Source organism: Lichenostomus cassidix, chromosome 20, assembly GCF_008360975.1.
Source record: "Lichenostomus cassidix isolate B80296 chromosome 20, HeHo_3.0, whole genome shotgun sequence".
NCBI classification, from domain to species: domain Eukaryota; kingdom Metazoa; phylum Chordata; class Aves; order Passeriformes; family Meliphagidae; genus Lichenostomus; species Lichenostomus cassidix.
The window spans coordinates 580,728-594,599 of NC_139500.1; the positions used below are offsets into that span (position 1 = coordinate 580,728).

At 50.5% G+C, this 13,872-nt stretch overlaps 1 protein-coding gene and 1 long non-coding RNA gene across 2 annotated transcripts in view; both read right to left on the reverse strand.

Moving 5' to 3' along the window:
• Nucleotides 1-216: 216 nt before the first annotated feature.
• Nucleotides 217-3,834, reverse strand: LOC146428494 (uncharacterized). The gene is made up of 2 exons (XR_014855960.1): nucleotides 757-3,834; nucleotides 217-664 (listed from the first exon to the last, which is right to left on the reverse strand). It is a non-coding gene; the product is annotated as an uncharacterized LOC146428494 (long non-coding RNA).
• Nucleotides 3,835-9,270: 5,436 nt separating this feature from the next.
• Nucleotides 9,271-13,872, reverse strand: part of B4GALT5 (beta-1,4-galactosyltransferase 5) — a 33,719-nt gene continuing 29,117 nt past the window's right edge. Inside the window, exon 9 of the mRNA XM_085079612.1 lies at nucleotides 9,271-12,267. Coding sequence (XP_084935738.1) covers nucleotides 12,120-12,267 — 148 coding nt within the window. The 3' untranslated portion in view covers nucleotides 9,271-12,119. The remainder of the gene's footprint in view (nucleotides 12,268-13,872) is intronic.

The window sequence follows — 13,872 nt, forward strand, 5'->3', positions numbered from 1 at the left end:
ACTAAGACTGTTATTGGAGATGGTAAAGAATGAGGGATTCATCTGACATTTGCAGGTTGCACCTCTCTGTAGATTAACAAGGGAAAGGAAAACCTTACTTTTAGTGTTTCATGCCAATCAGCAGCTTGATTTTGCAATCCAAGTATCCTTTCAACAAACTAGCAGAATGAAATTACATCAGCTACACCACAATAATGAATCCAACGCTATAGAGCCAGGATTATGGGAAATCTCCCACTATATTGCACCAGTAAATAATCCCTGAAGTTTAGGACTCTTCCTGATCTGTGGTATAAACCACAATATTTAATTAAATTGATAAACAACAACTTTTAAAAGCATCTACACAATTTGCTGAGAAATAAACATAAATGTTGCAGATGGTTTTGCAGCATAATCATACACTGGAGGTACCAAAGGCACACGGTGAGTTTTCCATGTGATGACCTTTATCCCAGGCTAAGGGGGTTCAACTGGATTTGGTACCATTCCTGCCAGGAGAGCTGCACTGTGCCCAGCTGGATTCAGTGCCCTCCCACTCCACAGCCACAGCTGCTCCAGCAGTTAGGTGTTTTCTTCTCCTCCATGGGATCCCTTCTTTCAGTCCAGCCTGCCCGAGGATTTTCACTGGGCCAAAGCAGAATTTGGAGCCCACATGCCAAAGCTGTGAATAGAACAGAACCCCCAAAGCGATGATCAGTGGGTCTCTTGGCCCCCCACACCACACTTTGCTGTAGAAGTGTCCCCATGTCTGACCTTTGGGATCTACAGCTGGCAGCAAGGAGGGAGCAGAGCCTGTTTGCTGTGTTACAGAAGGGAGGACAGAGCAGGGCTATGGGGTAAAACCGGTTCTATATTTAAGGGCTGCATTGGGTTGTTATGGCAACAGGAATTCCAGCCACCACCGCGGGCTCCTCCGACGCCTCCCCGCCATCCTCTGCAGAGCCCAACTTTGCATCACGCTGCAGCCTCCTGCCTAACACTTGGGCTGAAGGGGAGGGGAAAAATGTGCAACCCATCTTCTCACAGAGAGCTTTTTCCTCCAGGAGTGGAAAGCAAAGAACAGCTTTACCAGCTGCCTGTGGATAAATGCACCAAACCCCAAGTCTGGCAGCAGGAAGGTTCAGACCCTCTCAGCTCGTGGAGCCCACAGGGGCTGGGAGCACCCAGCATGGCAAACTAGGGGAGCAACCACAGGGCTCCTGATGTGTCCTGGGGTGGGAATGACCCTCCTCCCACACCCAGCAGGGCAGACCTGAGGCTCACAAACACCAGCAGCTGCCGCAGTGCCACTTCTCCAAGCTCAGTTTCTTTTGTCTGACTGCTGAAAGTCTGCATTTCACCCACGCATCCATCTATGTACTTATATGGTCCTCATCTTCACCATGTCCAAATCTCAAGGGCTACCAGGACATTGTTTGCTTTTTTTTGCAGCTATCATGCTGGAATTCATAAACAGAAAAGCTGTATGTGAGACACATGCCCTGCTACTAGAGCCTCAGCTGGAGTCCTGCATCCAAGTTTGGGCACTGCTCATCAAGAAAGTCAGGCCAGACTGGCGAGAGCCCAGAGGGCAGCAAAAGGAGTGCCTAGAAATGCAGAAAACAGCTTTTGAGGAGAGGTGGAGGAAAATGGGTCAACTCATGGAAATGGAAGGCAGAGCAGAGATGGAGTGACACCTTTCCATTCATAAAAGGTTTCTGTAGAAGAGAGCAAAGGCTTGTGTTCCTTGTCTGCTGGGAACTGGACAAAATATGGTAGGATGGGAGAATTAGGATGACTGTTGGGAAAGAAAGTGTAAAGTCATGGGGTAGTTTGCCCAAGTAGAATAGGGAGTGGAGACATCATTAAGGCTTTCAAGAAAAGCATCTGTCGGGATGGGCTAGACATATTGATCCTGGCTTGGTACAGGAGGATTGATTAGGGACACCTCCATGTCCCTTCCAGCCACACGGAGCTGTGATTGTTCTGTGAGAACCTCATGTGTGCATTACAGTTACACACCCAGCAGCCACCGAGAGCAGTAGGAGTCATCTTGGTTGCAGTGACCAGAATCAGGTCTGGTATTTTGGAAGGCACCCAAGGTTTTCAGTGTCCCCTGGACTCACCTCATGTTGCACACTCAGCAGTTCTCAGTCTGTCTTTCCATGGCCACCAGTGTGGGAGTTCTGTCCCAGCAGCAGCACTCAAGGGGTTTCTGCTCCACTTGCTCCCAGTGCTTCTCCATTACTTTAAACTAGCAAATCCTGTTATTAATCTATTGAGCCCCCACTTAGAAATTGCTGTAATACAACACCACCTTCCTGCAGCCCATCAGTTCCTAGTTTCCTAAGCTGCTTCTGCTAAACAATCTTGCCTGTTCTGGAATTAACAGCATATTGACACCAACATGTTGATTCCAATGGGGTGACTGCTGAACAACAGGGCAGCTTGAATCCCAACAGATTTGAATGGCAAATATTAAGAAAAAAAAAATTGATAGTTGAAAAAAGAAGAGAAGATGAAAAGTTACTGGTAACCAAAATGGACTGAAGAGGAGCACCAGCCCAGAACCTCTGCACCATCCAGCTGCACCCACACATCAGCTCTGCAGCATGTCCTCTGCTTCAATTCACTTCTTCTAATTCACCTTGAACTGCTGCCATGGCTGAAGGAAATTTTAGGAGAAATAGGAGAAGCCAGAAAAACACAGGGCCTACATTACCCTAAAAATAAACACTCAAGAGGACTCAGAGTTATTCAAAGGTGAGAAGCTGGAGTGAGCAGAGCCCCTGCAAAGTAGCAAATGGGTCAGTGACAGCACCACCGTGGTCACAAATGCATGGTGGGGACAGAAGCCCTTGTCACCTGGTTCACACATGGCACCAAGTCCTTCTGTGGGCTGTGAAACAGCCTCTTAACAGCAAAACCTCAGCTATTGCAATGTAAGATGGGGAGAAGAAGTGGTGCAGAGAAGTGTCAGATGGACCAGCTTGGGTATTTTTGTTCTTGGTAATAAATAAATAAATAAAATCGTGATGATTAAGTGGAAGCAAAATAGCACTGTTATTGATACAAATGCCTTTGCAGTACTTTAAACCCAAGTAATTTAAAGACCAGAGTATTTCACATAAATAATTAATTCATTTTTGGTAAGCATGATGCCACTGTAGCTGCCTAAATTTTCAAGGAGAGGGTTGCTTTTTAATTAGAAGATGGTCGTTATAAATGCACGTGGGTCTTTAATCATTCATATTGGAAGCAGCCTGACTTGGTCATGCATCACAAAGAATAAAGCAGCTCCTGTCTCTGTCTCTCTAGGTCACACCCAGCAAACCTCAGGGCTATGAATAAGTGACGAAGTGTTCCTTGTGATGAGAGTGTGTTTTCATCCCCTGTGCATCACCAAGTTGTCTGGGAAGATGCATTTGCTGAGGTCAAACTGAGAAGAGAACGAAGTGCTGGAGAGCCAATGTGATGCAGAATCAACCTGCCCCAGCAGCAGTCTCAAAGCAGCTTCTCCCCAGCAATCAGGGATATTAGGAAGGTAGACAACCAGAGTGCAGTTGATTTCAGAGGGCTTGATTTCTTTCTTGTTAATAACACTGCAGGCAACCTCCCTCTCCCTCCTTCCTCGGATCTCTGGCTCAGGGGGAAAGTCCCCGCTGGTTTGTGGGGTCTGGACCTGGCCTGGGCTGGGGCAGAGCACTGGGAACCTCAGCCCCGAGCAGTAGATATCCCGGGTATTTCCCAGCTGCTTTGCTGCTCCAGCTTTTCAGACAGAACTTTCCAGAGATGCTTTCTTCTCCGCTGCATGGAAACAAGCTGGCATTCAGGTGCTGACAGAAAGTCTTGCTGCAGTCACTGTGCACCGGGGTCGCCCAAATTACGGATCCGCAGCTCGGACACGAAGCCCAGACGGATTCGGGCGGAACGATGCCCCTCGAGCCGTGGCACAGAGCAGCAGCTCCAGCCCATCCCAGCAGTGCCATCTATTGCCACTCTCGGCTCCACCGCAGGGAGTCAGCTCGGGGCACGGAGGGAGGAGAGAGAAAGGGCTAATTCCCGCCGGGAATAAGGGAAACTTCCCAGCTCAGCCACAGACTGCTCTGCCTTGGAAAACCTGAGAATGTTTAAAATATCTGCATGTGTTAGACCACATGAATCTCAAACTCCGTGATATCTGAGAGCTGAGTTCCCTATCAGAGCCTGGGGTCCATATGAATTATCTCTAAGTCCATCTCCAAGTCCAACTCCATTAAGTCCCAGCAGGAGAAGCCAGTGTCCTTCAGTCCTTCAGTCAGTGTCCTGAGCCAGCAGAAAGCAACCAGCAAAACTGTGTTTATTGAGTGGTCACAACCTGTCCAAGCTGCAGCCATCAGCCTTTGCATGGTGAAAGGTGGGAAGGGGTTGGTGCAGCCTCACACTGAGGGCTCTGCACTTTTAATGCACCTCAAGCCAAACATCCATTCTCAAGGTATCTTAAACAAAAAAAAAAAAAAGACAACCCCCCCCAAAACCCAGTAACAAAACAGCAGCTGAATTTCAGAAGCCTTACCCAGCACTCACTGCCAAAGGCTATTTGGAAGTGTTGGTCTCCATCCTCCTCCCAAAGCACCTTCAGGAGCTGGCAGAGGCAGCTGGGGATGTGCAGCCTCCACACCCTGCCCAAGAGGGGCTTTGGGACACCACTGAACAAAGAACAACTTTCCAGTTCTTCACTTTAGCCAAACATTTCAGCAGCTTGTCTCTTCCCTCACACGTCTTGCAATACTTTGTCATCACAAATTGACTGGTTTATATTAACTAAAATCCTCTCTCGTTCAATATCTGGTTTGAAAAATGTTGGCAATAAGCATTAGTTCAGAGTAGATTTATACCCACAGATCACGTGGAGCACTGGGATGAATTTCCCAGAACACGAACCTATGTTTACCAAATAAGAACATGAAAAACCCAAAGAACTGTTCAAATCATCCAGCTCACACACGGCAGATACACGAGGGCAGCAGAAATGCAACAACATAAACCACAGGCAGACTTTGCAGTGAGCATGGGTGTAGAAGAAAAACATGGACTGCAGAGTCTCAGGAGGGGAGAGAACTTGAAAGGACTGCGGGATCAAGTTTAAAAATTCGCCCCATCCTAAACTGCACTTGATGGGACACAGGACATGCTTCCAGGGGATCAGCTGCTGCCACTGGCTTGCACAGGGTTTTGGAGCAGGGATGAGTGAGTTAAGCCTTCAAGACACCTTGATTTTCAAAGAGACACATTGTTCCCTGCAAACTTCTCACTGGGGAAAAAGCCTCTAAAGATAGACCTGTGGGATGTGCAGAAACACCTGTCTCATTTTCCAAATGCCTTCCCAGATTGTCCCAGCTTACATCCCAACCTCCTCCTGTGCAGTCCGACACCTGGCTTTTGGGCCAAAACAGGCAGGGAAGGAAAATAGGGGGAGATAAAAAATGTCCAAGCTTTAAAAAAAAAAAAAAATCTACCTTTCTTTTTTCTTTAAAACAAAGCTTTGACATTGTTTAAAAGAAGAAAATTGTTGCGTTGATAAGTCTTAATAGAGAAAAGGACTTAACAGAAGGGTAAAATAGCACAAATATGAAACATCATTTTTGAGTTTCAGGACAAATGTTCCTCTTCAGCTCAGCACTTCCCCTGCTTTTGGTCAAAGGACAAGAAAATCACCAGCAGGCTCAGACCACTCTATGAAGGGGCAGTGGGAAGGGGGATCTTTACCAGGTACTGGGTGAATTAAACAGCTGAAAACCAGTTGCAATGGTTTCTTCCTGGTAGAAGGTGAGAGCTGCAAGAGCAGGGGTAACTTACCCAGGAACACTGGGAGTGTCACAAGGATGTCTGGGAGCACCTTCAAGGCCAGGCTTTGTTTCATGCCAAAAAACAAAAGATATCAGCTGCTTCCGCACCAGCTGCCCCACGCCCTAGCCACGTGGGGACTTCACTTTCCCTCTATACTTAATGTCTCTCAAAAGCTGCGATTTCTCCCCCTCTGGCAAGACCTGGACCCTGTCGCTCCCCAAGCAAGGAGAAATCCCATGTTCTCCAGGGAGAGGCCATGTGTTGATACAGGTACAAGCCTGGCAGCCCTGCAGGTGGGGACACAGGGACAAAGGGACACAGGGACACACACAAGGACACAGGGACACGGGGATACAGGGACAAAGGGACACATGCAGGGACACACACAGGGACGCACACAGGGACACACAAGGACACACGCAGGGACACATACAGGGACACACGCAGGGACACACACAGGGACACACGCAGGGACACACACAAGGACACACACAAGGACACACACAGGGACACACACAAGGACACACACAGGGACACACGCAGGGACACACACAAGGACACACACAAGGACACACACAGGGACACACACAAGGACACACACAAGGACACACACAGGGACACACACAGGACACACGCAGGACACACACAAGGACACACAAGGACACACGCAGGGACACACACAGGGACGCACACAGGGACACACAAAGGACACACACAAGGACACACACAGGGACACACACAGGGACACACACAAGGACACACACAGGGACACACACAGGGACACACGCAGGGACACACACAAGGACACACACAGGGACACACAAAGGACACACGCAGGACACACGTGGCAGCCCCGCAGCCCTGCCAGGGTGCAGCGGGATCTCTCCTGCCGCTGCCGCCAGGGGGCACTGCGGGAGCGCGCTCTGCCACCGCTCGGGGAGCCCGGCCCAGCCCAGCCCAGCCCGGCCCTCAGCCCAGCCCAGCCCAGCCCAGCCCGGCCCGGCCCAGCCCAGCCCAGCCCGGCCCTCAGCCCAGCCCAGCCCAGCCCAGCCCGGCCCAGCCCAGCCCGGCCCTCAGCCCAGCCCAGCCCAGCCCGGCCCTCAGCCCAGCCCGGCCTGGCCCTCAGCCCAGCCCAGCCCTCAGCCCAGCCCGGCCCGGCCCGGCCCTCAGCTCAGCCCCAGTCCATCCTTCAGCCCAGCCCAGTCCAGCCATCTCCCAACTCGGCCCTCTGTCCAGCCCAGCCCAGCCCGGCCCCCACCCGGCCCTCAGTCGGTGGCTCATTCGATCCCCCTACGCAGACTCTAAACCCCAAAGGAGTGAGCTCTCTTCAGGCCGGCAGCCTCATCCCCGCTCTGTGGCCTAGGCCTGGCTGCTGCTGTGCCCGGGCCGGGCGTCTCCAGGCTTTGCAGCTCAGTCACCTGTGAAACGTCTGCAGCTGCAGCAGTGGCTCTGAATTATGAATGAATGTGCTTTGTCTAGCTGCGCTCAGGCTCGGGGATCAGCTCTCAGCCCTGTGCTGGAGGCAGCTATTGATAACAAAGCCCCTGCCGCACATGTGCCCGGGCTGGATCCGGGGCCATCACCCCAATACTGGGATCAGCTGCTCGAATGCAATCAGAGGGAAGCAGTGCTGGGCTGAGGGTGGGGAGGAAGGAGCCTGGATGTCCCGGAGGGATTCCTGAGCAGCGCAAGGTTGGCTGCATCACGGCCATCGCTGCTCTCCAGCGTGTCCTGTGGGAAATGCAAGCTGCAGCACGGCCGAGGTGTGCGTGGACTGCGCTGAGGCCATCGGCTGTGCCTGCGCTCCTGGGGAGGCACTGCCCGTCCTGACTCCTCCCGAGGCAGAGCAGGGCACGGAGGATTTGCCTGGTCCTGCAGGAAGCGTAGCACTGCCGCAGCTCACACTGGCCCCGGAGCGAGGCACCTGGCACAAGGTGACTCGCGGGTTTATGGCCAGCAGGAACCTGCCGTGCAGGTGAGCAGGAGGCCCCAGCCATGTGGGTGGTTGTGCAAGAGTCCCAAACGTGTCAACGCATCCGTGGCCTTCAGACTGTCCCTGTGGCTCGAGGCTGCACTGATGGAGACGATTTCTCAACCGTGTGTCCAGGCATCCTCTGGTTCTCCCCGGCTGACCTGTTTGGCTCAGCCACCGTGATCCACCCCCAGCCACCCACTCGTTCTGCAGTCCTGGAGCACCAGGGGGTGGCATCCATGGCAGTGCCAGTCCCCACTGCCCAGAGGGGAGTGCTTGCTCTTGCTTCACCCAGCTGAGTTACTGGTTTCCCCCTTTTAGCTGCTATCGGTACTGATCATGGGAGAACAGCAGGGGAGAGGGAGAAAGCCCCTGCTTTGGTAGCTGTTTTTTTGTTAGGTTGGGGGTTTTTTACACACTGCAGAGCTAGGGGATGCTGCAGCATAGAAGGCTGAGCTGTTCTCAGCCCACGAAGGGAATGCTCTTCCCTGCAGTGGGGGCTGCTCCCGAGGGAAGCTGGGCTCAGTCCTGCCTTGGCCATGCTGCCATGCCAGGCCCTTGCAGGGCTCCTCTCCTTGACACAGCCCACCCCAAAGCAGGTTTGCTCCCAGCTCCTCTGTTTGTTGCTGCCCCAGCAAGGGGTTTCCATGCACCCACCTGGGACAGGGGCTGAGGCTTCCCTGCCCTTCTTGTTCCTCATAGAGGAGCAATCCCAACCTTCTCCATGTGCATCCATCTCCATGTGCATCCATCTCTGCCAGCCACTGTGGGTGACACAGGCAATGAACCCCACAGCTGGGTACCCGTGGAGGACCACAGGGATTCCCCAAGCAGGTCAGAAACTCCCAGCACTACCCGACCAGGCTCCCCAGGCTCCCAGCCCCACTCCTGTGAGTGCTGGGCAGCGAGGCTGCCATCCCAGGCAGCAGCAGGGGCTGGAAGGAGCCTGGCACCCCGCAGGCTCCAGCCCAGCACCGTGGGTGGGAGGAAGCTTCCCAGAAGACAGAGAGCTAAAAAAAGGCAAGGCTTGGAGCAACCCAGGGCTGCCAGCTATTTATTCCAGCATGCCTGTATGCTGCAGAGCAGGAGAAAGATATTTTAAAGCTGCTGCAAGGAAGCTTGCCTGTCTGCCTGGGTTTGCTAAAAAATCCAATCACCAACAGTCCCCACCACCAGTCCTGAGCCCTGCACCACTTTCAGCCAAGTGTCTTCCTAACACACTAAGGCAGCTGACCCCTCCATCAGAACTACACTGAAATAGATGCTTGGAAAAAAGGCTTAAGCGCCTACACAACAGGAAGAGTTTGAGAAGCATCCACATCTCACACTCAATTTACTGCTGGCCAGTCCTAATGAAAAATTTCTAACCAGATTTTATCATCCAGAGCTCACCCTTTTTGACTCATACTCCCATAAGCACTTACTGGGCTTACAATTCTCATCTCCTACTGTAAGAAAAAAAAAAAAAGCAACCACTGCAGTCTGTGTTCTTGGATATGTATTTTTTACTGAAAAAATCATTCATAAATTAACAAATACAAAAATGTACAAACACATGGGTAAATAAATGTAATGACACAAAGGATTGCTTTGCTGAGAAGTGTGTGTGTGTTGTAAAACACTAATCTTCAGTGCAAAAACGTCCCCCTGGCACCTCTTAAAAACATAACAGTAAGCTCAAAAGCCATGATGATGGAAAGCTACTTGAGAGTTTAAAGCCACTTCTGATGGTGAGGAGCCCGAAGCGCGCGGCCATTGCTCAGACAGTACCTCCCTTAGAGAAGCAGAGCTTTACAGAGAATTAACTGTCAATAAATAGTTTTGCAAATAAAACCCACATGGCTCATTTAAAAAAAATAAATCAGCATCACACAGGACCTGCCCTCCAGCAGGGTTGACTGATGGCGCTGACATGGAAGGGGCAAACAAGTGGCCTTGTTGAACTTCAGCTGCCAGAATATGTACAAGTTCTCCTTAATATGAGAATTTTTACACCATAACAGCACATGCGCTTGACAGTATGTTTTTAACAGTTACATTTACTATACAGTATTTGACATAGCTGATAAGATTAACAGTGCACATTTTCGGATAATCCACATTTTAAAAAGGGAAAAGAAATTCAACATGGTTAGAACAAAGGATGGGATGCTGCTGGGGATGGACCCTTCTGTGCCAACCGCAGAGTGCAGTTCTGAGCAGAGGTAACGGCTTTTGTTCCACACCAGGTGTGATGGGTGTCAGGGACATGGAAGGCTGAGGATCCCAACTACGGTAGTTCAACACCTACTCACACACACATGCATGATTCCAGGGTAGTGAACTTGGACTAGTTGAAATACATTCCTTGTTTGAAGCACCATTAAACAAAGACAGGTTTCTAGCAAGGTCTCAAGATGAAAGAAAAGAGGGGCAGGGTAACACGGGTTCAGCACCCAGAAAGGGTCCATGTGAATTACAGATCAAGATTCTGAAGCAAAAGTCTTTATTGCTGTATGCGCCAGAAAAAGCAAATCCTCACCTCTGCCTATAAATAACCAGGCTGAATCCCCTCGGGAAGCAAGTTTAAAGTACATGTAAGTTCAGAGACTTTAAAACCTAAGTTACAAACTCATCAGCGCTTTTCAAGGGCAGGCTCGCTGTCCTCTCATGCCAGCCGATAAGATCTACACAAAACTCGTGTTTTCTAAACTAATGTTTTCTGGATACAGGTTAGGAATGCCCTGGGCAGTCACACCCACCACAGATGCGTATGGGGATCATACGTCCACGGAACTCAGAAAACAATGTAAACCATGAGAAGTTAAGGAAACCGAAGGTAAACAATGCAAAGAAAAGAGTTAAAGTCCTTCGGAGGTCAAGTACCCGCCCTTGTTGTGTGGAAATAAAAACTAAAAACAACACCCAACGTATTTACTTTTAAGTCAGAGAGGTCCAGTGAAAGTGGTGGTGTCAGTGCTGTGTAAGGGCTGGACTGTGTCTGTGGGGACAGGGCCTGGAGCCCAGGCTGCCCACAGCGGCTGTGGAGAAAAGAAGGATGGCATTGGATGGCTGGATGGGCTGTCAGACCAAGCTCTGGCTTCCGGTCCTCATACTGTCATGTGTCCTTCATGTCTCTCACTGAGCGGTGACCCCGTGCCCCCTGGCTGTGCCCGTGCCCCAGGTGCTGAGGGGGACAGCGCAGTGCACTGCCTGGCTGCAACAGCACCTCAGTGTGCTGCTGGATTTACATGAGAAATGCAAACCAATCCAACCTCCCAACCGTTCCAGCATGTTCCAGAGTGAAGGCGTGCACTGCTGTCCAGGGAGGGCATGTGTGGGAACAGCAGCTCCATCCTGGCCCAGGGGCTGTGCTCCCCCAGACCCATCAAGTGAGCACTGAGCAGCTTGCCAGGCTCACCCTGCCCTCGGTGGGATACAGAGCAATGGGCATGGGACTGAGTTCCATATGGCTTTTGGATTCATTCGCACATCGTGTTGTGAAAGTGACAGAAAAGGGAGGTATTTTAATAAATATTCGCATTTCCTCACCCTCCCTGGAATGAGCCACCCCTGTGGTTTCTGGAATGAGTGATGACCCAGCTGTATTTGTCACCCACTGCATTGGAAGGTTCTGGGCCCTGGCCCACAAATATTTCTGCATATGCCCGGCTGGAATCACGCAAGCAGTCTCACTGGCTTAAAAGGGAACACCTTGCACAAGTACAGTGATGCTCATACAAGTGTTTACAGAACTCAGGACTAAAATGAGTGACCATATGTAAACCTCTCGCACTGACTTGAGCCATAGGAGAAAAATAAAAAGGGGCAATTTACACAGCATATTTACACTTACACTTCTTTAAGAAGCGATTCTGTTATATATACTTCAAGCAGGTCGTTTAAAAAACCGCACAGACATAGAAGAACGGCATCAGAAGTCGTTTGATCTCCCACCATGGCAGTTGCCAACCAAATTGCTCCAGACGTTCACCGTCAAGAAGCCAGAGTCCCTCAGCTGAGCCGCTTCCCGGAGGAGAAAGCGCATCGGAGGAGAGTCCCAGTGCCAGAGATTGCTGGAGGAGGAATGTGGAGACGAGAGCAGCAGGTCAAACCGTTGTCCTGAAACCCAGAAAGCAAGTGGCAGAAAAAATAAAGAGACTGCTGAGCTCGCTGCCCGGGTATCGGGCTGGATTGGTACAGCTAGGGCAATTTGTGCGTGCACTTTCAGCCTCATTCTCCAAAATACTGTGATCCTTCATTAGACAAAGTGTTGTTTGTCCTTGATAACCCTTGGAAAAGAAAGTCTAGAGTGGTGCTTTCTTGGTGAAGGGCAGAGCAAAGTTATTTTCTCCTCTTAATATTCGGTCACCAGAGCCAGCTCTGGTGTCAGGTTAACAGTGATGTTCTTATACAAGGCGTCATATGTGACGTTTGGAAAGTAGTTCAAGTTATTGAGGCCGTCCAAGGCTTGCCTTTCTTTTGACTTCCTCAGCAAGGCGTACCTGTGCAACGAGAACCAGAGGCCAGAATCACTTCCATGGATCTCACAGTACCTGCAAACTCCTCCCAATGCTACAACACCTTCCCAAGAGCAAGTCCCAGCAGCTGCTACAGAACAACAAACCTCTGAGATCTTAATAAAGGCAACCATCACATTTTAAATAATGCTGTGGTAGTAAATACAGGAAAATTCCAGAAAAGTCCATTACCTGAAAAATGGCAAAATGCTCACTGTGCCACCAGCAAGCATTCAGCTGCCAAAATAACCTGTGATTCCTGCCCAAAGCCTGCAGGTCCCATTCCCAGGAGGGGCTGAGCTTGGGGGTCCTGACAAGCCCTCACCAGCCACACCATCTGAGAGAACCCCAGATGGGTGATACAGGGACAAAGGGACACACACAGGGACACAGGGATACAGGGGTCCTTGCCACTTCTATGAAACCAGACATGAACAAGAACAGAAGTAAATGGCTTTGGTCTGAGGGATGGGGATGAGGAAGTAAAACTTGCGGAATAGTGGTTTGGGGAAGGAAGCTGCAGCTGGTGCACAAAAACAGCCTCAAGCACATCTCCCCACCCCACTGCACAGACCCACAGCTCCTGCTGATGTGGAGCTTAGGCTGCTGCCTGGGGCCAGGAGACCAGGGAATCGTCAGGGACCAGAGCTCAATCCCACAGCGTTATCAGCCTGCCATGCTTCAAGGGTCTGACTAAATATGGCTTTTTAAGCCAAAAGCAACTTCTTTTCAAGAGTGAAGTAAGAGAAGCATCTCTGACTGGCTGCATTCTGTCTAACAGAGAAATAAAAAGTAGGGCTAAAGATGGAAATTCAAATGGAAACACCCCCAAAAATGAGCCTCCTGCAAAAAAATACCAGCAGATAGCTCAAATCTTCACAGCAGCAGCCTAAAGCCCCTCCATAGAACAGAGCTCACACTGCTCATCCAGCAGCTCCTCAGCTACAAATGTTAATTCCTGAAGTTGTTTGTGAAAGATATAATTCTCTGGTTTTCTGCTGCACAGTTTTCAGAGGACTCAAATTCCACTGCAGTCTTCAGGCAAAAGCAGTCAGTCAAACCTTGTACTCTCTGAAACAACCGTGGCTCTGGGACAATGGGGTTGGAGCCCTCCTGGAGAGCTCCAGGGAGAATTTATCTTGAGAAAAAAGACAAAATTCACACAGTACTTGTTCTCCTTTGGTCCAGGGAACAGCTAGCACTCCTGATGGGTGTCTGAAGCCTCCCAAGAGAGCATACCCTGAGTTCAGGGGTTCTGGACACCCATGCCAGTTTGGGGCCAAGAAGGAGGAACAGAAGAATGGAGAGGATGTTGCTGTTGCACTTTGTGAGTGCTGCCAGGGACACCCAAAACTTTAGCAGCCACACTCCAGGACAATCCCTGCTGTGTGCCTTCTGCAGGCTGAGCAATGTCTCCTTCAGCACTTGGTGTCTTCCAAAAACCCTGAAGCTTCTCTGACAGCTGGCAATAGTCACCCCTGTACTTTCCTCTGGAGATAAAGGACAGGCCTTCAGCCTATCATGCTGACAATCCCCTCCTTTGGATAGCATCCAAACAGCCGCAAAGTAAGGATCCCTCACTGTAGGGAT